At 41.4% G+C, this 20,045-nt stretch overlaps 1 protein-coding gene across 27 annotated transcripts in view; it reads right to left on the reverse strand.

Moving 5' to 3' along the window:
• Window positions 1–20,045, reverse strand: part of GBF1 (golgi brefeldin A resistant guanine nucleotide exchange factor 1) — a 127,870-nt gene that overhangs the window by 92,221 nt on the left and 15,604 nt on the right. For all 27 annotated transcript variants that reach the window (XM_067024806.1, XM_067024805.1, XM_067024813.1 and 24 more), the window contains exon 3: window positions 19,592–19,658. In XM_067024806.1, coding sequence (XP_066880907.1) covers window positions 19,592–19,658 — 67 coding nt within the window. The remainder of the gene's footprint in view (window positions 1–19,591; window positions 19,659–20,045) is intronic.

The raw sequence follows: 20,045 nt of genomic DNA on the forward strand, positions 1-20,045 counted from the left end.
AAGTGCAGGAAATTGTTTCTCAGACGAAAGACAACACTTCCTTTCCCAGAACAATCCATCTCCCACACTGACATCCTGCTCCTGCTATATTTACCCAACCCAAATCTGCCGATGATATACTTCCAGCTGCACTCCCGCCACATGGTCCTGTCACTCAGCCACAGCACTCTGAGGGGAATCTGTCCAGAGGGCAGAGCCTAGAAATCACTACACACTAATCCATGCTTCCTCTATTGGTAGCCTTCAGAGTAAAGTGAGACAAAATATGGACAGTATTACTCCCTGTTTATTTTGGAAGTGACTGGGGAGACAAGACGTACTTCATTTTGTAGAGTTGCTAATTTTGACTGCTCTCATAGTAGCCAGTGGAGGAGCCTAAAGAATGAAGGGATTGAAATGGAAGGTTAAAAATAACTGTTAATACTAGCTCTCCAAAAGGCATCACTTAATAGACTCTTCCACCCCAACCTACTAGGATCAGGCTATCAAGTCACCCTATTACAGGGTAAGCCCTTCAGTTCTGAGTGGATGGATCCAAGGAGTCAAAGATGGGACCACTTCATTCAACCCAACCTCATCCTACCTTGCAACCCACTCTACTGAAAGGGGAAAGCCCAAACAGTAGACTGGGTAAAGGTAAATGTTAGAGCTAATTCCCATTTTCCTATTTAGCAGCTCTGTATTCTTGGTCCTTCCCTCCAAGTCCTTTTCTTCTCCTCCTTTCTGTTCATTCTTCCTTACTTTCTGCCTCTCTAGTTCCATTTCTTTTCTTTCCCTACTTTTCCCTCTTTTTTAAAATTTATCATGGGCTAGGTTTCCTCCACAAAACATAACTGATAGTTAGTAAGGCTTTCAGTAGTAATGTCGTATCATCAGCCTACTCTTCACCATAGTAACAGCAAAGGACCTGAGACTCAAGAACAATACCTCTTTCTCTCTCTGCCTGTTCTTTTCTTAGGGAAACTCATTCACGCATATTGATCAGATCCTTCAAAGGAATAAAAGGAAAGTAGAAACAAAAGGAAAAATGTAGAGAAAAAAGAGGGAAGGAGAGAAAAGGGTGATAGTAAATAAGAATGGGGAGTACTTTTCTCAAACCATTTTTCTCTCTTAAAGCTCCTGATGGGTATTTCAAAACTTTATTCATTTTAAAAAGCTGAAGTAGAATTTCTTAATGAGCCCAACCAGGCTTTTAAAACAGATTTGAGAAAAGTTGAAATATGATGCATTCATATTGCTAACCCACTTATTAAAAGGGGGAAAGAAAAAAAGAGAAGGGAATCAGCTTCACAAGGCTGTTTCCAGTCTGGCTTAGAGAAGAAACATTTATACTGTTGGTTGAGTGGAGAACAAATTCCACTGGGTTATGGTGCCATATTCTAGGAAATCACCAAACGCTCAGTCAAGCCTCATTGAGATAAACCTTTTCCCAATTTTCAAAACTCTTTTAAGTTACTGGATTTTTTTTTTTTTTTGGCTGTGCCACACAGCTTATGGGATTTTAGTTCCCTGACCAGGAATCTAACCCAGGCCCTTGGCCATGAGAGCACAGAGTCCTAACCACTGGACTGCCAGGGAATTCAAGTTACTGGATATTTTTAAAAAACAGCATCACCGAAGCCATAAAGAAATACAGACCTTCAGGACATGTGACTGTATTTCTTAGAAAGAAACAAACACAAGCAAGCTAAGAAGAAAATTCATTTTATTTCCATACCTAAGAACAAGTCCTTTAAGAACAGGTATTTTAAGCAACCACTCAAAATTTTCTGTCACTGCAATCTGAAAATGGTTCAGGCAAAAATCATCAATGTATGATAAATCGTGGGGGGAAAAGTTTAATGAGGAGCAAAACAAGGTCTTAATGTGTCTCCCCACAGACTCCTTATGAGTTCCAAGGGGATAATAGTATCTATCCAGTGAAGAAACAAAGTAACACCTTGATGAAGTGATCAAAATTAGTATCACCAATGAGGGGCACCTCCACATATGATATCCTGAGAAGGACACTATTATCAGTAGTGATGTATAGATTCATGCCAGATACATATAACCTGAATCATCATGATGAAAACACCAGACTAACCCAAATGAGGAACATTCTCAAAAGAAAGAAAGAAAGAAAGAGCAAGAGAAAAAGAGAGGGAGGGAGAGAGAGAGAAAGAAAGAGAGAAAGAAAGGAAAAGAAAGAAAGAAAAAAAACTGGCTGGTATTCATAAAAAATTTCAATGTCATAAAAGACCAAGAAAGGCTGAAGAACCGTTTCAGATTAAAGGAGACTAAAGAAACATGACAACTAAATGCAATATGTGATCCTTGACTGAAGGGAAAAAATGAAAAAGTTTATTATTGGGACAATTGACAGAATTGGAATATGAACAGTACTGTATCAATGCTAAATTTCTTGAATTTGATAACTGTACTAAAGATTATGTAAGAGAATATCCTTGTTCTTAGGAAATATACACTTAACTATTAAGGGATAAAAGGTCGTGATATATATAATCTACTCTCAAATGGTTTAGAATAAAGTTTATATACGTGTGTGTGTGTACAGGAAGAGAATAATAAAACAAGTAGCAGAAGGGTATATAGGAGAACTCTGTATTATCCTTGCAACATTTCTGTAAGTTTGAGATTATTTCAAAATAAAAATTCTAAAGAATTCACCATCAGCTGACCTGATTAAATGTCCTGATACCAATTAGGTAAGGAGGAAATGGGGCTGGACTCACATTCTAGATAACAATAAAACCATCTATGGTAGGGGAGCAAGCCAACTTTTTCCTTTCCTTTGGAGCTTTTAGAGGAAAACTATTACCAATATAAATATTTCCCACTCTCTGCCTTCTGTTACTGCATGCACACAACCCAGTTTTGCTGACTCTCGAGACTGTAGCCTACCTAGGACCACTTAGGATCCTGGCAACAACTCCCATTCTCTAAATACCAAAGAGTTCTACCAAATGCAGCCACTGCTCATTTCCTTCTTTATAAAGAACCTAGAGAACAGAATAAGTCTTAAAAACCTCTGAAATGAGACTGATTAAGATGCTAATCTTGGGCTCACTTGGGAGGATTAATGAGCCATATTTGGATTCTGGCAACAGAAATCCATTTCCCTTGACTACTTTCCCCACAATACTTCTTTCCAGGTGGGCTGAACCAAAAGAAAACTTCTCTTCCTGGGCCAGAGGGAACCAGGATACTCTGCCAGAGTCACTGGGCTCTGGTCACAAAAAATATTTGGCTGTAGTAGGTATTAACGATGTACCTTGGATGTACACTCATCTCAGAAAAAAGGCAAAGGAGAAAGAACTGCACTTTAAACGTAATAAGCGGGTTTCCCTGGTGGCGCAGTGGTTAAGAATCCACCTGCCAATGCCAGGGACACGGGTTCGAGCCCTGGTCCAGGAAGATCCCACATGCCGCAGAGCAACTAAGCCCATGCACCACAACTACTGAGCCTGCGCTCTAGAACCCACAAGCCACACCTACTCAGCCCACGAGCCTAGAGCCCGTTCTCCACAACAAGAGAAGCCACCGCAATGAGAAGCCTGTGCACCGCAACGAAGAGTAGCCTCCACTTACCGCAGCTAGAGAAAGCCCGCGCAGAGCAACGAAGACCTAATGCAGCCAAAAATAAATAAATAAATTTTAAAAAAACATAATAAGCTATTAAGCAAATGATAGGTCACAGGTCTTTTTGTGGAATACATTTACACTCCAACCTTCTTTTTTCTTTTTTGGATGTGTTGGGTCTTTGTTGCTGCACATGGGCTTTCTCTAGCTGCAGCAAGCAGGGGATACTCTTCATTGTGGTGTGCAGGCTTCTCATTGCGGTGGCTTCTCTTGCTGCAGAGCACAGGTTCTAGAGCGCGCAGGCTTCAGCAGGTGCGGCATGAGGGCTCAGTAGTTGTGGCTCATGGGCTCTAGAGTGCAGACTCAGTAGTTGTGGCTCACAGGCTTAGGTGCTCCACAGCACGTGGGATCTTCCTGGACCAGGGCTCAAACCTGTGTCCCCTGCACTGGCAGGCGGATTCTTAACCACTGCACCATCATGGAAGTCCCTCCAACTTTCTCTTTCAGAAAGATCTTAACCACTGTTTTTTGGTGTGGTTTTTTTGGCCGCATTGGGTCTTCGTTGCTGTGCGCAGGCTTTCTCTAGTTGTGGCGAGCTGGGGCTACTCTTCATTGCAGTGCGCGGGCTTCTCATTGCAGTGGTTTCTCTTGTTGTGCAGCACGGGCTCTAGGTGTGCAGGCTCAGTAGTTGTGGCGTATGTGCTTAGCTGCTCCGCAGCATGTGGGATCTTCCTGGACCAGGGCTCGAACCCATGTCCCCTTGCATTGGCAGGAGGATTCTTAACCACTGTGCCACCAGAGAAGCCCTTAACCACTGTTTAGTTGCTTCACTGCCTTACTATCTCTTTCCACCCTTGAAAATCCTAGGAATACATTTTTTTTTCCTAAGGAAAAAGGACATTTCTAAAGGGCATTCTCTCTAAGGACCCAAGTTTCTTAAGGGCTACTTCTAAATAAGGGTGCTTTTCTCTGGGATTCACAAGATAAATATATGATGGTATGTTCTATTAATTTGAAGCCAAATCCTATCCAAAGTCACATGGGTTTAGATACTTTTTTCCGCATATGAGGTTGCTGGGCTAAAGACAATGGGTTGCTACTAAAAAATGCTAATGTTATTTTTGAAATGGGATTGTCCGGTTCAAGCTATAGAAAAGGACTTTCCTCATTCTTTATTTATTTTTGGCTGTGCTGGGTCTTCGTTGCTGCGCCCGGGCTTTCTCTAGTTGCGGTGAGTGGGGGCTACCCTTTGTTGTGGTGCACGGGCTTCTCATTGCGGTGGCTTCTCTTGTTGCGGAGAATGGGCTCTAGGCTCGCGGGCTCGGTAGTTGTGGTGCACGGGCTTAGTTGCTCTGCAGCATGTGGGATCTTCCCGGACCAGGGCTCAAACCTGTGTCCCCTTGCATTGGCAGGCGGATTCTTCACCACTGCACCACCAGGGAAGCCCCTCATTCTTTTATTTATTTTTTTACAGTGTTGGCCTGATTAAGTTATGAATTTTTATTTTATTTTATTTTTTTGGCCACACCACGCAGCTTGAGGGATCTTGGTTCCCCAACCTGGGCCCTCAGCAGTGAAAGCACAGAGTCCTAACCACTGGACCGCCAGGGAATTCCCCTCATTCTTTCAGCACCTTAGCTAAATAGCTATTAATATCTTCGTTTTGTGCCCCTAGACTGTAGAATCCTAACAATTGTGTTAGAAGCCCCAAACCTGAGAGCTAAATTTTATTAGAAGCTGATTTTTATTAGAAAAGACAATCAGCCATTGATATTTTTTTAAAAAATAAATTTATTTATTTATTATTTATTTTTAGCTGTGTTGGGTTCATTGCTGCACGCGGGCTTTCTCTAGTTGGCGGTGAGCTGGGGTTACTCTTTGTTGCAGTGCACGGGCTTCTCATTGCAGTGGTTCTCTTGCTACGGATCACAGGCTCTAGGCACTCGGGCTTCAGTAGTTATGGCATGCGGGCTCAGTAGTTGCGGCACTCAGGCTCAGTAGTTGTGGCACATGGGCTTAGTTGCTCCACAGCATGTGGGAGCTTGCCAGACCAGGGCTCGAACCCATGTCCCCTGCATTGGCAGGTGGATTCTTAACCACTGTGCCACCAGGGAAGTCCCCAGCCATTGATATCTTATCCTGTGGTACAATTTTAGTCGGTTCAGCTCTGAGATGCACAGACTGATTAATCAAAGATGAATATAAATGGACTAATTGAGCCCTAAGACATTCAAAGCCCTAAAGCAGCTAATAGCTGCCATGCACATGGTTACTGCCAAGTAGCCAAGGCTAGGGCAGAGAGTGGGGGTGGGATAGATAATGCAGACAAACACAAGTGCTGTTCTTCTGACCACCCCAGAACCTCTTTCAGCACACCAGGGCATACAACAATTTCCTGAGGTCACATGTGGAAGCTGGGAAGACTTCAAACCAGTGCCCAGCTGTCCACTCAAATTCCAGAGCTTCTCAAATCAACAGCCCACTAGACCATATACTTTATGAGGACAGGAACTGTGTTGGTCTCCTTGAAAACTAGGTTCTTAATACCTAATTCAGTGTCTGACACACATTATGTGCTCGAGATATACTTGTTGACTTAGTAGATAAATGAATTTCTGCCAAGAGCAAAGTTCCTAGAAAAGATGCTGTTCTGGAGTCTTTCCAGCACAAATTACTCCCTCCTTTACCCACTAAAAGAACTGAAAGGAGGGCCAGCCCAGGCCATGTCTAACACGATATGCTATCTCCCTTTCCTGAACAATCAGCTTAACATCACATAAAACAGATAAGGTACAAGGTGCAAAGTGACTAGTTAGTCACGATTTCATCCACAATCATTATTTCCTTGGGGGAAAACATAACATTCTCCAGGACTGTTATGATTCAGATGGTCTCAAATTAACCTCTGCCTTACAAAAGCTGATTCATCCAGAGAGAAACAACCATATAAATAGAACTACTTCAGCCATAAACAAAAAAAAGGAAATCATAGATGAATCTTGAGGACATTATGCTAATTGAATACATCAGACAGAGGAAGATAAATAATGTATAATCTCATTTACATGTGAAATCTAAAAAAAACAAATTCATATAAACAGAAGGTAGAATTGTGGTTGCCAAGGGGCTGGGTGTTGTAGGGAATGGGGAGATGTTGGTCAAAGGGTATAAGCTTCTAGTTATAAGATGAATAAATTCTGAGGATCTAATATACAACATGGTGACTATAGTTAACAATAATGTATTATATACTTGAAAGTTGCTAAGAGAATAGATCTTAAATGTTCTTCACACTCACTCACACACACACACACACACACACACACACAGTAATTATGTGAGGTGATGGATGTGTTAACTAACATTATTGTGGTAATCATTTTGCAAAATATATGTGATTCAAATCATCACGCTGTACACCTTAAACTTACATAATGTTATATGTCAATTATATCTCAATAAAGCTGGGGGGAGGAAAGAGATCTTTAAGTAAATAAAGGAATGAACAGATAGATAAGATAGGGCTCTCTTTACCAGGGCTTTCAAAGTTTTTTTTAAATCATGACCTACAGAAAGATACAGTTTGCACTGTAACCCAGAACATACACGTCTCTAACTGAAAACAGAAGTTTCCCCAAACAATATTTATTGTGTGTGTGTGGTACACGGGCCTCTCACAGTTGGGCCTCTCCCGTTGCGGAGCACAGGCTCCGGAAGCACAGGCTCAGCGGCCATGGCCCACAGGCCCAGCCACTCCACGGCACGTGGGATCTTCCCGGACCGGGGCACAAACCCATGTTCCCTGCATCGGCAGGTGGACTCGCAACCACTGTGCCACCAGGGAAGCCCTCTATTCTATTCCTTTTAATGCTCACAGCTGGTACCAGAAAGCAAGGAAGTGCTCAAAGGGGTCATATCAAAGGAACTAGTTTGAAGGAGCTCTCACTGATCAAATTTGGAATTACTTGAGCACCAAAAATAATCATAAATGAAATTAACTGTAAACACTGAATAAATATCACAAGCCCCCGCAAAAGGGGGAAAACTTACTTGCCACCATCAGTGGTCATTATTACACAAACTCCTTACCTGAAAATTGGCAATTTAAGGGAAAGAATTAAGCATTTTCCTTGCCTTTTCAGGAGAAACTGTGGTTCATCCTCCAGTTTGTCAAGGAAAGCTATTCTAGACACTGCCAGCTAATAATGTAGAAAGAATGACAGAATTAGAAAATCATCATTCTGCAAACCCCCTCCCCCCCAGTGAAATAAGTGATTCTGGCAAAAATTCACCAGTGGGTGATCATTGGGTAAAAGGATATTAGAGATATTAGTTGCAGCATGTGGACTCTTAGTTGTGGCATGAGGACTTCTTAGTTGCGACATGCGAACTCTTAGTTGTGGTACCTACTACCCCACAGTAGGGCAGTCATCATATTATCTTAGCTCTCTGGGACTTCACTGGTGGTCCAAGGGGTAAGACGCCGTAATCCCAGTGCAGGGGGCCAGCATTCGATCCCTGGTTGGGGAACTAGATCCCGCATGCATGCCACAACTAGGAATGGGTAAAAGGATATTAGAGACAGGATAATTCACAAGGTGCCAAATTACTACTTCACAGATTATCTACCAAATGCAAAGAGAAAAATAAATTTATTTTACAGTGAGGAGATATGGCAGTCACCACCAGAAGCAAGTAATCAAATTTAACACCACCAACAGTGGGACTACTTGACAGTATGTGCCTCCTGTGGTGATAGAATATGAAGTACACAGTATCATCTATGAAATACTCTTGCCAAAAATGTTTAACCTGAATCAAATTAAGCTTTTAATCCTAACTTCTAGAATGGAAATATATGAGACAGAGTCACAAGTTAAATGACACCACAAGGACACAGACAAACCCAGAATATAGAACATTCTAGGGCTTCCCTGGTGGCGCAGTGGTTGAGAATCCGCCTGCCAATGAAGGGGACACAGGTTCGAGCCCTGGTCTGGGAAGATCCCACATGCCACGGGGCAACTGGACTCATGAGCCACAACTACTGAGCCTGCGCGTCTGGAGCCTGTGCTCTGCAACAAGAGAGGCCGCGACAGTGAGAGGCCCGCGCACCACGATGAAGAGTGGCCCCTGCTCGCTGCAACTAGAGAAAGCCCTCGCACAGAAACGAAGACCCAACACAGTCAAAAATAAATAAATAAATTTATTTTTTTTAAAAAAAATAACATTCTAAAGATAAATGGCCTGGTCTCTTCAAAAAGTCAATGCCAAGAAAAAAACAATAGGGTGGAGAAAACTGTATTAGATTTTTAAAGTCTAAAGAGATATAACTACCTAATGAAATGAGAATTCTGCTTGGACTTTGGTTTGTAAAACCAGCTATAGCTATAAAAGGCAGTTTGGGAACAAAATGGAAATTTTAATACATGGACTGGATATTAGCTAATATTGGTAAATTACCGTTAAGTTTCTTAGGTGTGACAATGGTACTATGATTATGTAGAAGAATGTCCTTATTTAGGATGCATGCTGAAATATCAACACATCTGCAACTTATTTTCAAATGGTGTATGAAAAATATACACACATATATATTGATAAAGCAAATTATGGCTAAATATTAATAATTTTGACTCAAGTGTGGGATACAGGTGGTCACTGTTGTATTATTTCAATTTTGCTGTGTTTGAAATTTTTCATACTAAAATTTGAGGAAAAAATGCTGTGCAACTCTTTAAAATGATATTACAATTCATTAATAGTATGCAACCTGTAGTCTGAAGATACCACTCTAGCCCACAGTAGGGCAGTCATCATATTAACTTAGCTCTCTGGGGCTTCCTTGGTGGTCCAGGGGGTAAGATGCCGTGATCCCAGTGCAGGGGGCTGGCATTCGATCCCTGGTTGGGGAACTAGATCCTGCATGCATGCCACAACTAAGAGTTTGCATGTCACAACTAAGACGTCCTCATGCCACAACTAAGAGTCCGCGTGCTGCAACTAAGACCAGGAGCAGCCTAAATAAATAAATAAATAAATATTTTAAAAATAGTATTATCTTAGCTCTCACTTTATTACCAGTATGGAGGCAGTTTTCTTTTTTTTTTTTTTTTTTCCTTCAGTATGTGGGCCTCACACTGTTGTGGCCTCTCCCGTTGCGGAGCGCAGGCTCCAGAAGCACAGGCTCAGTGGCCATGGCTCATGGGCTCAGCCGCTCCACGGCATGTGGGATCTTCCCAGACCGGGGCACGAACCCGTGTCCCCTGCATTGGCAGGCGGATTCTCAACCACTGCGCCACCAGGGAAGCCCGAGGCAGTTTTCTTAAACCTGTGGCCCAAAGAGAAGAATGAACCTTCATGAAAAAGCTCACATGGAATGAGGCTTTCTTATTCTGCAACGCTTTGTCAAGAGTCTCCCAAGTTTTATATTTTTCTGCCAATTAATAACTCACTTTACTTGAAAAGGAAGAATAATCAGTTGAAAAATTCCTACTAGTGTCAGGAAAATTTCATTTTGTCCCTCTACTTTTAGATGATTTTTCCCAATTCAGGGCCCATCACTGACAACATTAAAGTCCTTTTGATCCTCTTCCTCACCAATTAATGTCCCCAACTACCTTTAGCCTCCAGTTCCCAAGCTGCTTTCCAGGACACCTGGAAGAAAGCTACATGGCTGCAGAAAAACCCTTGCTCCCACACTACATCTGGCCCTGCCTTTCCACCAAATCAAATGCCAATTTATTGCCCTCTGATGTACAGTCTATCAGTCCACTTCCTGGACTGCCCCACTTCACATTGGGCCAGAAACCCAAAGCAATAATGTGAGTTCTACACACGGGCAAGTAATTGCTCAACAAGCGTGGAACAAGGAAAGGTCAGTTGTGATATGTGCACATGTGGCAGCCCTTCACAACTCAAACTACAGTGGTAACAGTGGTAACAGAAGGTTGGTGTTACAGAAGAGGCATGCACTGAGAAGCCAGCCAACAGGCAGCCAGGAGTGCTTGTCCATCTAAGTCCTTCAGACTTCCAAAGACCAAAGTAAAGAAACAAAAACGAATGCACTCACCCTTTCCATAAACATATCCAATATCATTTTAGAAACTGGGGTGACCAACTGAGCATCTATCAGCATAGAGAGGTGGTTAGAGAAGGTAAAGCTGAGACAAATAACTCTACACTATCTCTCTTAATCAAAAGTGCACACTGAATTTCAAACACCTGGCTTCTTCTGAAACCCTTTGGCACTTGCCCTGAGTTTGAGTGGGTGGAAAAGAAGAAAGGGACTCTGCCTGCCTCCTTGTTTTAAACAAAGCAGCAGCTGGCTTTCCCTCTTTTAACTCATCTGACTGCTGTCATGGCAAGTTGAGCACATACCCAGAGAGAAATTTCAGGCCTCGAGAGGTGGCTGTGCTAAAGAGGACAATGTCAATGAGAGCAATACCGGCAGCACCAATACCCACCACACACCTCACTGTTACCCTGTCCCCCAAACTCTACGAGAAATTAGGTTCTTTGCTTCTGATTTTGAGAGCCGAGGTATTAAGAATGCACTTTTTGGGACTTCCCTGGCGGTCCACTGGTTAGGACTCTGCGCTTTCACTGCCAAGGGTGCAGGTTCAATCCCTGATTGGGGAACTAAGATCCCACAAGCTGTGCAGCACAGCCAAAAAAAGCCCTTTTTTTCACAACTTCCTTTCAGATACAAGTAGTGGAAAATGTGCCAGGAGATTAGTTTTAATGGATAAGTGTGTTTGAGCACTAGGGAGAGAAAAAGGGAGAGCTGGACCAATAAGAAGCCAGACTACACAGAACTGCTTCTTCTCAAGAAAGTCTTCATTTTATAATCCTGAGGACAAATAAATGTTTAGAAGAACTTCTTGGTTTAGAAGTGTCAAATGAAGAAGGTTCAGATCATTTGGGGAAAGCCCCAGTAAAAAGAAATGACAAAGTTAAGTCATCAAAATACAGGCCTCTGGAAGCCATCTTATTGATATGAATATTCCCTAAGGGAAAAAGAATCAGTACCTTATTTTCCCTAACTGTGCTCAAATGCCCGCAAGACTGAGGCTACTCAAGCTACCAAGATTCCAAATTGCCAAAGTCAGTGTGACTCAAATTCAAGTCACACCCTAATGTGCTACTCAACAATCTCCAAACTAATATAGTCATGTATTTTATTATACAACAAGAAACACAAAAAGGGCACAGGAGGGACTTCCCTGGCAGTCCAGTGGTTAAGACTCCACACTTACACTGCAGGGGGCACAGGTTCGATCCCTGTCAGGCAACTAAGATCCCGTGTGCTGCATGGCATGGCCAAAAAAAAAAAAAAAAGGCACAGGAAATACTTATATAAGTGTGCCCAACCTTGACTCTTCTAATACTTAGCCCATTACATAAATTTGTCTGCCAAAATTTATCATACTTGGTTCTTTCAGCCTCCACTTAGGCCTTGAACAATTCACCAGCTCATTTCCAAGTGGGTCAAAGCTAATGACTCGGGGAATTTCCTGGTGGTCCAGTGGTTAGGACTCTGAGCTTCTACTGCCAGGGGCCCAGGTTTGATCCCTGGCTGGGGAACTAAGATCCCATAAGCCGCAACACGGCCAAAATTTTTTTAAAAAGTTAGTGACTCATTCAACCTTCTTCTCATGGCTTCTCATGCTGATTAATAATGATGTATTGCTTACTCTAGGGAGATGGTAGCTCTAACAGAAAAATTTTTTTTTCAAATATTATCCTTACTCAATCTTTTTCCTGACAGTGACTACTAAAATCTCTTCACTACACTTTCCCATGTTCCAACTAAAACAGATTAACTTGAGGTATGAGGCATCCTGGAAGTTTTGCTTCAACTTAGAAGGCTATTTCTATGAGGCCTAAGCCAAACAGGTGTTAAGTCATACTTCCTCCCAGGTTGGCTTTCAGACTGTTTAAATGTTCTCTGTAAACCTCTGGAGGTTACATGGATTCAAACCTCCTAGCTCAGATTCTGAATTCACAAAGCTTGAGACAGACAGTACCCTACAGGTGTGTTTGTCCAGGATAAACTATATTTAAATAAACTCCTGATGCATCCACTCTCTCCAGGCACCTGCTTCTCCCTCTTAAACTCAAGCACACCATATCTTGCTGTCCAAGTAAGCACAGTAAAGAAATATCCTATCCCTCAAATATCTTATCGCTCAGAGTTACAATATGCAAACCCACCAATGTCTTTGGGAATACCTAAACTCTGGCCAGAACAGCTTTACATGAGAAAGCCAAATAAGCAAATATATGAGCTAAATTTCTGTTCATTTCTTTGGCTTATGTGTTAGCAAGGGAAAAAGTGGGTGTAAGAAAAGATGGCAATAGATTTTTCTCATTTACTCTCACCTATTCCATACCTGATACGGAACCATATGGCACAGAGTAGAGGCTACAAGCCTTGGAATGCTCAGCTAGAGCCACTAGTCTTAAAAACCAGTGGTTACGAGGGCAGGAAGTTTGTTTACCATTATAAATCCAGTGCCTAAGTGCCTAAGCAAAATGTCTAGCACATAGCAGATATTCAATAAATATCGGTTAGAAGCAATTCAACAAGCTAGACCCAGAAGAAATCCAAAACTTGGTGAAAGGTCTAAGCAGCTACAACAGTTCCATAGTTAATACAGGTGCTTATACTGAGCCTCAAGACCATATTAGTCTTATGCTAAATACCCCCAAACCCCATAGGTCCTCAGAATTAAAAAGGCCAGCCAGGGGTTATATCTCCAAAGGCAAACTCACTACCCTCCCCACCACCACCACCCCTGACACACACCACTAAAGAGGTCTTCCTCAAGCCCTGGCCCTGAAGGCTTTAAAGTCATTAACAGGTGATTCCTTAAGAGAAGATTCTGGTTGTGATACTTTTAGACTGTTCTTCTCTCTGTGCTTTAAATCAAAAATTTTCTGGAAAAGAATCTCTTTGTAATGATCTAAGTTTAAAGACCAAGGACAAAGGCAGCCTCAATCTGGAGACAAATGACCACAGCCAAACACCACAAATCACAACTGACTACAGCCTTGTCCATGAAGTTATACTGAATGAAGGGTACTAAGGCTTGCAAGGACTTGCCTAATCTGGGAACAAAGAGATCAAAGACCAGAGACAATGCTGGCTAGAAGTATTCTTCTAAACTGTCTACTCTGGGGGGACTTTCCTGACAGTCCAGTGTTTAAGACTCTGTGCACTTCCATGGCAGGGGGCACGGGTGTGATCCCTGGTTGGGGAACTAAGATCTCACATCCCGTGCTGCGTGGCTATAAAAATAAAAATAAATGGTCTGCTCTCCACAGACCTAAAACCAAGAGCAGTATGAAGTATCCTAATATTTCACTTTCCCTTTCATCCCCCATCCCATGCCACAGATCTTACCATCCAGTCTAACTGTGACATTGGAGATAACTCCAATAAGCAAGAGCCCCAACAAGATCTCTAAAAGGATAAAAGGAAATGTGTCTTTGGAATCTAAGCCCATGGTAGGGCTTGGGCAGATGCAAGGGAGAGGCATTGGTCCTTCTGCCCCTAAAGCCAGGACAACCCAGCCCTGCAGGCAGCACAGAGTTAACTTACCCACTCGCTTTGAGAAGCACAAAGGTACATCACTGCAACATGCCTAACATTTACATTGCCTCTCTCTGCTCATTAAACAGGTTTTGGTTAAATAATGAACAAACTGTATTACAGACTCCGATGAGAATTCCAAAATTATAAATCAACTGGGAAAGCCCAAAGGGGCAGACAGACAGGGAAGGGGGGAGAAGGATAATATTGACTAATATAAAGGGCGCAGCTTGACAGTGGATATTCCTGCCACACCTGATCAAACACACTCCGTTGGGGGAGGGGAAAGAGAGCAAGAGAGGGGAGATGGGACAAGAGAGCCTGAAATTTGCATCCGGAAAAGATTAAAATGGATTCTTTGGGGATAGAGAAAATACATAATATATATTACTATAAATGCAAAACTGTACTAAAAGCTAACTCAAATGTCAAAGATTACAGCTTGAATAAATTTAAATATAAAAACCATGTGCTTCTTGAGTTAATGAGAGAGACATAAAAGGACAGACTGGGCTAGGAGGCTGAACAGAGCCTTATGCTGCCTTTGCTGGGCAATGGGTTCAAAGCACAGCAGCAACTATAGTCAGAGGCTTCCCTTCATGGCTCTGAGCCTTGAGAAAGAACTGGCAAATACCATTACTTTTCCAGTGTACATTTGCTATTTTTAAAAATTAAGATAGGGAGAGGAGAGAAGATGGCAGAAAACTAAGACGTGGAGATCACCTTCCTCCCCACAGATACATCAGAAATACATCTACACGTGGAACTGCTCCTATAGAACACCCACTGAATGCTGGCAGAAGACCTCAGACCTTCCAAAAGAAACTAACACAACATTGTAAAGCAATTATACCCCAATAAACATGTTAAAAAAAAAATTAAGCTAGGGCTTCCCTGGTGGTGCAGTGGTTGAGAGTCCGCCTGCTGATGCAGGGGACACGGGTTCGTGCCCCGGTCCGGGAAGATCCCACATGCCACGGAGCGGTTGGGCCCATGAGCCATGGCTGCTGAGCCTGCGCGTCTGGAGCCTGTGCTCCGCAACGGGAGAGGCCACAACAGTGAGAGGCCCGCGTACCGCAAACAAAACAAAACAAAACAAAAAAATTAAGATATAATTCATATGCCATAAAATTCACCCTTCTAAAGTATACACTTCAGTGGTTTTTAGTATATTCACAAAGCTGTACAACCATCATCATTATCTAATTCCAGAACATTTTCATCACCCCAAAAGGAGACCCTATAACCATTAGCAGTTACTCCCCATGCCCACTCCCAGCTCCTGGCAACCACACATCTGGCTTTAACTCCTTCATAATAACCTCCTAAAGGATTCCTAAGAGAAATGAAAGACCAAATGAGGGGTAGCAGTCGAGTCTCACTGGTGGTGAGCTATGGCTTTATCCAAAGTACCAATATGCAAACTTTGCTCTTAGGCACTCCATACCTTCCAAGTGCAACCCTCTCTTTAGATTTGGTATTAGACTATTCTATTACTCTAGATGTTACAGAGCATCCAGTTGTCATGCATTTTAGGCAAATACTGACTGCAAATGTAGTCCAGAGACATATCTGTGAGAATAACTGATATGGACTTGCTAAACTTACTAGGGACAGTGGACTAATTTCCTTCACAAGGCTCAGATAATGTTCCTGGAGGAGTAGGTAGCGCTTATGTCCGTAAAAGATTCTCTGACTGCTTACAAGAAAAGAGACAAAATCATTTAGGTTGACTGACAATGTCCAATGAACCACCTATTTCCATTAGTAATATTCTTAATCAACCCAGCCAGCAAATAACCTAGAAAAGTGCAAATAGAAAGCCTTTGTAAAAAGAGACCAAACACAAGTCATTTTCATGAGTTAAACTGAATAGAGTCTTAGAATTCCTGCCATACTTCCTCCAAACTAAGTGGTACAACATTCCCAGTCACATAGCACAGGCAGTCCCTTCAGTCTCTTTCTCCAAGTTCAAAACCCTTTCCCAGCCTCCAGCCGTTAACAGGCTTTCAAGAAAGCAATCCTCCTGACACTGCCAATCAGAAAAATCTGTTTGTTTTGGTAAAAGAAACAAGAAATTGGTCATGGATTGCAGAGTCCAGGACCACAGGGGCAGCTGACCCATAAACCTGTTCCTGGAAGCCAGCACTATGTGGGGGGTCAGAACCAATCAGAAGACCATGAAATGCTCGATTTTGGGTCCACTCTGTTATTTTCTCAGGCAGGTAATATGCTAAAACCCAAGAACAACGGGGCAACCTTGGCAGGCACCATTTCAACATCTTCCACAGCTGTTGGCCCCTGGAAAATACTACAACCTTCTTCCTTGCTCTGAGGGAAAGCTTGGCAACACCCAGCTATGTTCCTAGTACCATTGACAGAACTGGCTCCTCAGCGCATTCTGGTTTTAATAGTTTCAAGCAGAAGATAATCTGGATTCCTAACCCAAAGATATAAGAAAATTAGGCAGCAGACTCAACTTTGGTAGCTCTTAGATGGTCTAGACTCCAAATCCTGGACTGCACTATTCACCACAGATACAGTCTCTGAACTGAGGTCTTGGGATATGTCAGAATGGAGAAAACAAATGTGGGATATGGATTGGATGGCAAGTAGGAAATGTGGCTCAGTCAGGATAGCAGCACCACTTCAGCTCCTCCAGGTCTGCAGCGTGCCCAAATAGCCTACAAGACTAGTCCAGTCTGACCTCAGCCATTTTAAGGTGTCCCCAGCCACTTATAACAACAACTCTTAGCTGTCTATAAAATGCTTGCCAAAAGTTTCCAAATGTATTAACTTGTTTAATCCCCTTAACTCTCTTAGAAAGACAATAGTCTGAACCCACCAAAAAGAGTTGTAAATATCTACTCACTATGTTTTCTTTTTAATTGGGATGTGTAGGTTTTATCTGAAAAGTTGAAAAGATCTGGCAGCAGCATGGATGCAACTAGAGATTATCATACTAAGTGAAGTAAGTCAGAAAGAGAAAGACAAATACCATATGATATCACTTGTATGTGGAGTCTAAAATATGACACAAATTAACCTACCTAAAAAGCAGAAACAGACTCACAGAACAGACTTGTGGTTTCGGGGTGTGGGGGAAGGGGAGAGATGGAGTGGGAGTTTGGAGTTAGTAGAGGCAAACTATTACATATAAAATGGATGAACAACAAGGTCCTAGTGTATAGCACAGGGAACTATATTCAGTATCCTGGGATAAACCATAATGGAAAAGAATATAAAAAAGAATGTATACATGTATAACTGAGTCACTTCTCTGTACAGCAGAAATTAACACAACACTGTAAATCAACCATACTTCGATTAAAAAAAAAAAAATCTGTGCAAGCCACCAACTTTCTAAAGCAGCCAAATCACTTACAGTATAGGCCATAAAATGGGAACATGCCACCTAGTTGCATTAGCCCTGCTAACCAGCTAACAACAACTACCTCTATACTACTTGATCGTTCTTGGCTAATACTGCCAACACTTTTTAACTGAGTAGAATTTGCTCCTTTAAAGAAACATGTAGGGAATCCTTAGATAACTTCTGCCCATGTTTAGGAAAGTAAAAAGGAATTTTTCTCCAGATATTCTCCTATTGATACATTTCTCATGAAAGGAAAAATTTATTTGTTAGTTTATTATTTATTTAATTTGCAAAAGCTTTAAAAACTATTTCATTTGTGGTCTTAGATATGTTACTAGCTAAAACCATTCCAGAGTTATACACTGCAAAAGCCCTTTATAGTCAACAGAGGAACACGGCTCAGAGGCTTTCCCTTCAGGTCTACATATACCCCCTTGAAAAACCTGAAGTGTTGAGACTTGCCTTCTCCCTTGACATGTTTTTAAACATAATATAAGGCACTTCCTGTGTACCTTCTCCTCTAACTGTAAGAACAGAAGTAATGCAGAACAGGGCACTAAACCAGGCATCAGGGGCCTGAAATCTGACGAAAACTCTGATGGAGTTTTGACTCCACTTCTTAGGATCAGTGTGACCTCAGCTAAATCACTTAAAACATCTCTGGGCTTCAACTTCATTCATAAAAAGGGGACAATATCTAACATACCTCCCCAACAGGGTTGTGTAAAAGTTCAATAAAGTGTGGTAACTAGACTTACCATGGTGATGATTTTGAAATATACAGAAATATCAAATCACAATGTTGGATAACAGGAACTGATATAGTATTGTAGGTCAATTCTATTTCAAAAACAACTCATAGAAAAAGAGATCGGGTTTGTGATTACCAGAAGCAGGGGGTGGGGGAAGGAGGAACTGGATGAAAGCAGCCAAAAAGTACAAACTTCCAGTTATAAGATAAATAAGTACTAGGAATGTAACGTACAACATTATAAATATAATTAACACAGCTGTATGTTACATACAAAAGTTGTTAAGAGAGTAAATCCTAAGAGTTTTACATCACAAGGAAAAAAAAATTTTTTTTCTATTTCTTTAATTTTGAATCTATATGAGATGACAGATGTTCACTAAACTTACTGTGGTAATCATTTCATAATGTATGTAAGTCAAAGCATATGTACACCTTAAACTTACACAGTGCTGTATGTCAATTACATCTCAATGAAACTAGAAGAAAAAATGAAGTTCCCCATCCAAAAAATAAATAAATAAGAAAGTGAAAAACAAGTTCAATACAGTAATAAATGTGAAAGTGGCTTTGAAAATTCTAAACACATGAATATTATGTAACATAATTATGATTAGGAAAACAGGGGCAGAGTGTGTGACACAAAAGATTCTGGGAACAAGAGAAGACTAAAAGATCTGCATTACAGAGAGCTAAGGCCCTAAAACCAACAATGATTTTCTGTAAGAAAAGGGTTTTGCTGCAAGTATTAACTTCACTTGTGCCACCAATTTCCTATCTTATGGAATACATAAGTTAGAGAAAGAAAGTAGTTAAAGCAAAACCAAACCAAACCAAAAAATAGCCAAAAATAACTTATTTATAACTCAAGCAATGAAGGAAGTTTATAATTGTATGAATGCTGATTCCCTACTAAAATGGGACACTCTACTAAGAACTCTAGGAAGGATCAGCAATAAAGTAAACCAGAGCAAACTACACCCATGGGCCAAACCTGGCTTGCAGCCTGTTTTTTAAAAGAAAATTTTATTTATCACTCATTCATTTAAGTATTATCTGAGTCTGCATTTGAGCTACAGTGGCAGAGTTGAGTAGTTGCACAGTTGCTACAGCCTGCAAAGCCTAAAATATTTATTATATAGTATTATCTGAATCTGCATTTGAGCTACAGTGGCAGAGTTGAGTAGTTGCACAGTTGCTACAGCCTGCAAAGCCTAAAATATTTATTATATAGTCTTTTACAGAAAAAGTCTGTCCATCCCTGCAATAAATCAAACACACTTACCTGTTACATTGTTTAAAACCTCCTTTAGATGACTGAAACTATGCAGCAGAGGATCCCGTTCTTCATCCTGTAACACATAAATTAAAAAAAAAAATATTCATTATCAGGCCAAGAGGAAAGAAGAAATAAAGGACAGATCAAAGGCTCTTTCTCTGAAGCCAACCAGAAAATTCAGTTTTCCTTCTGAAGAAAAGAAAGTTAGCTATAGTTCATTTCTCCACTTCCCTAATCTCTTATTTCACAGAAGTACTCTGGGCTTACCTAAAACAGTACATACTGAAATACTAAGCTTAACCTACACCATGACCATAGCACTCAAGCTACCATAGATTGCTAGGTCCTTTATATGTGCTATGGTCTGAATGTTTGTGTCCCCTCAAAACTTCTACGTTGGGACTTCTCTGGCAACTTCCCAGTGGTTAAGACTCTGTGCTTCCACTTCAGGGGGCGCGGG

This window comes from Kogia breviceps, chromosome 2 (genome assembly GCF_026419965.1).
Source record: "Kogia breviceps isolate mKogBre1 chromosome 2, mKogBre1 haplotype 1, whole genome shotgun sequence".
NCBI classification, from domain to species: domain Eukaryota; kingdom Metazoa; phylum Chordata; class Mammalia; order Artiodactyla; family Physeteridae; genus Kogia; species Kogia breviceps.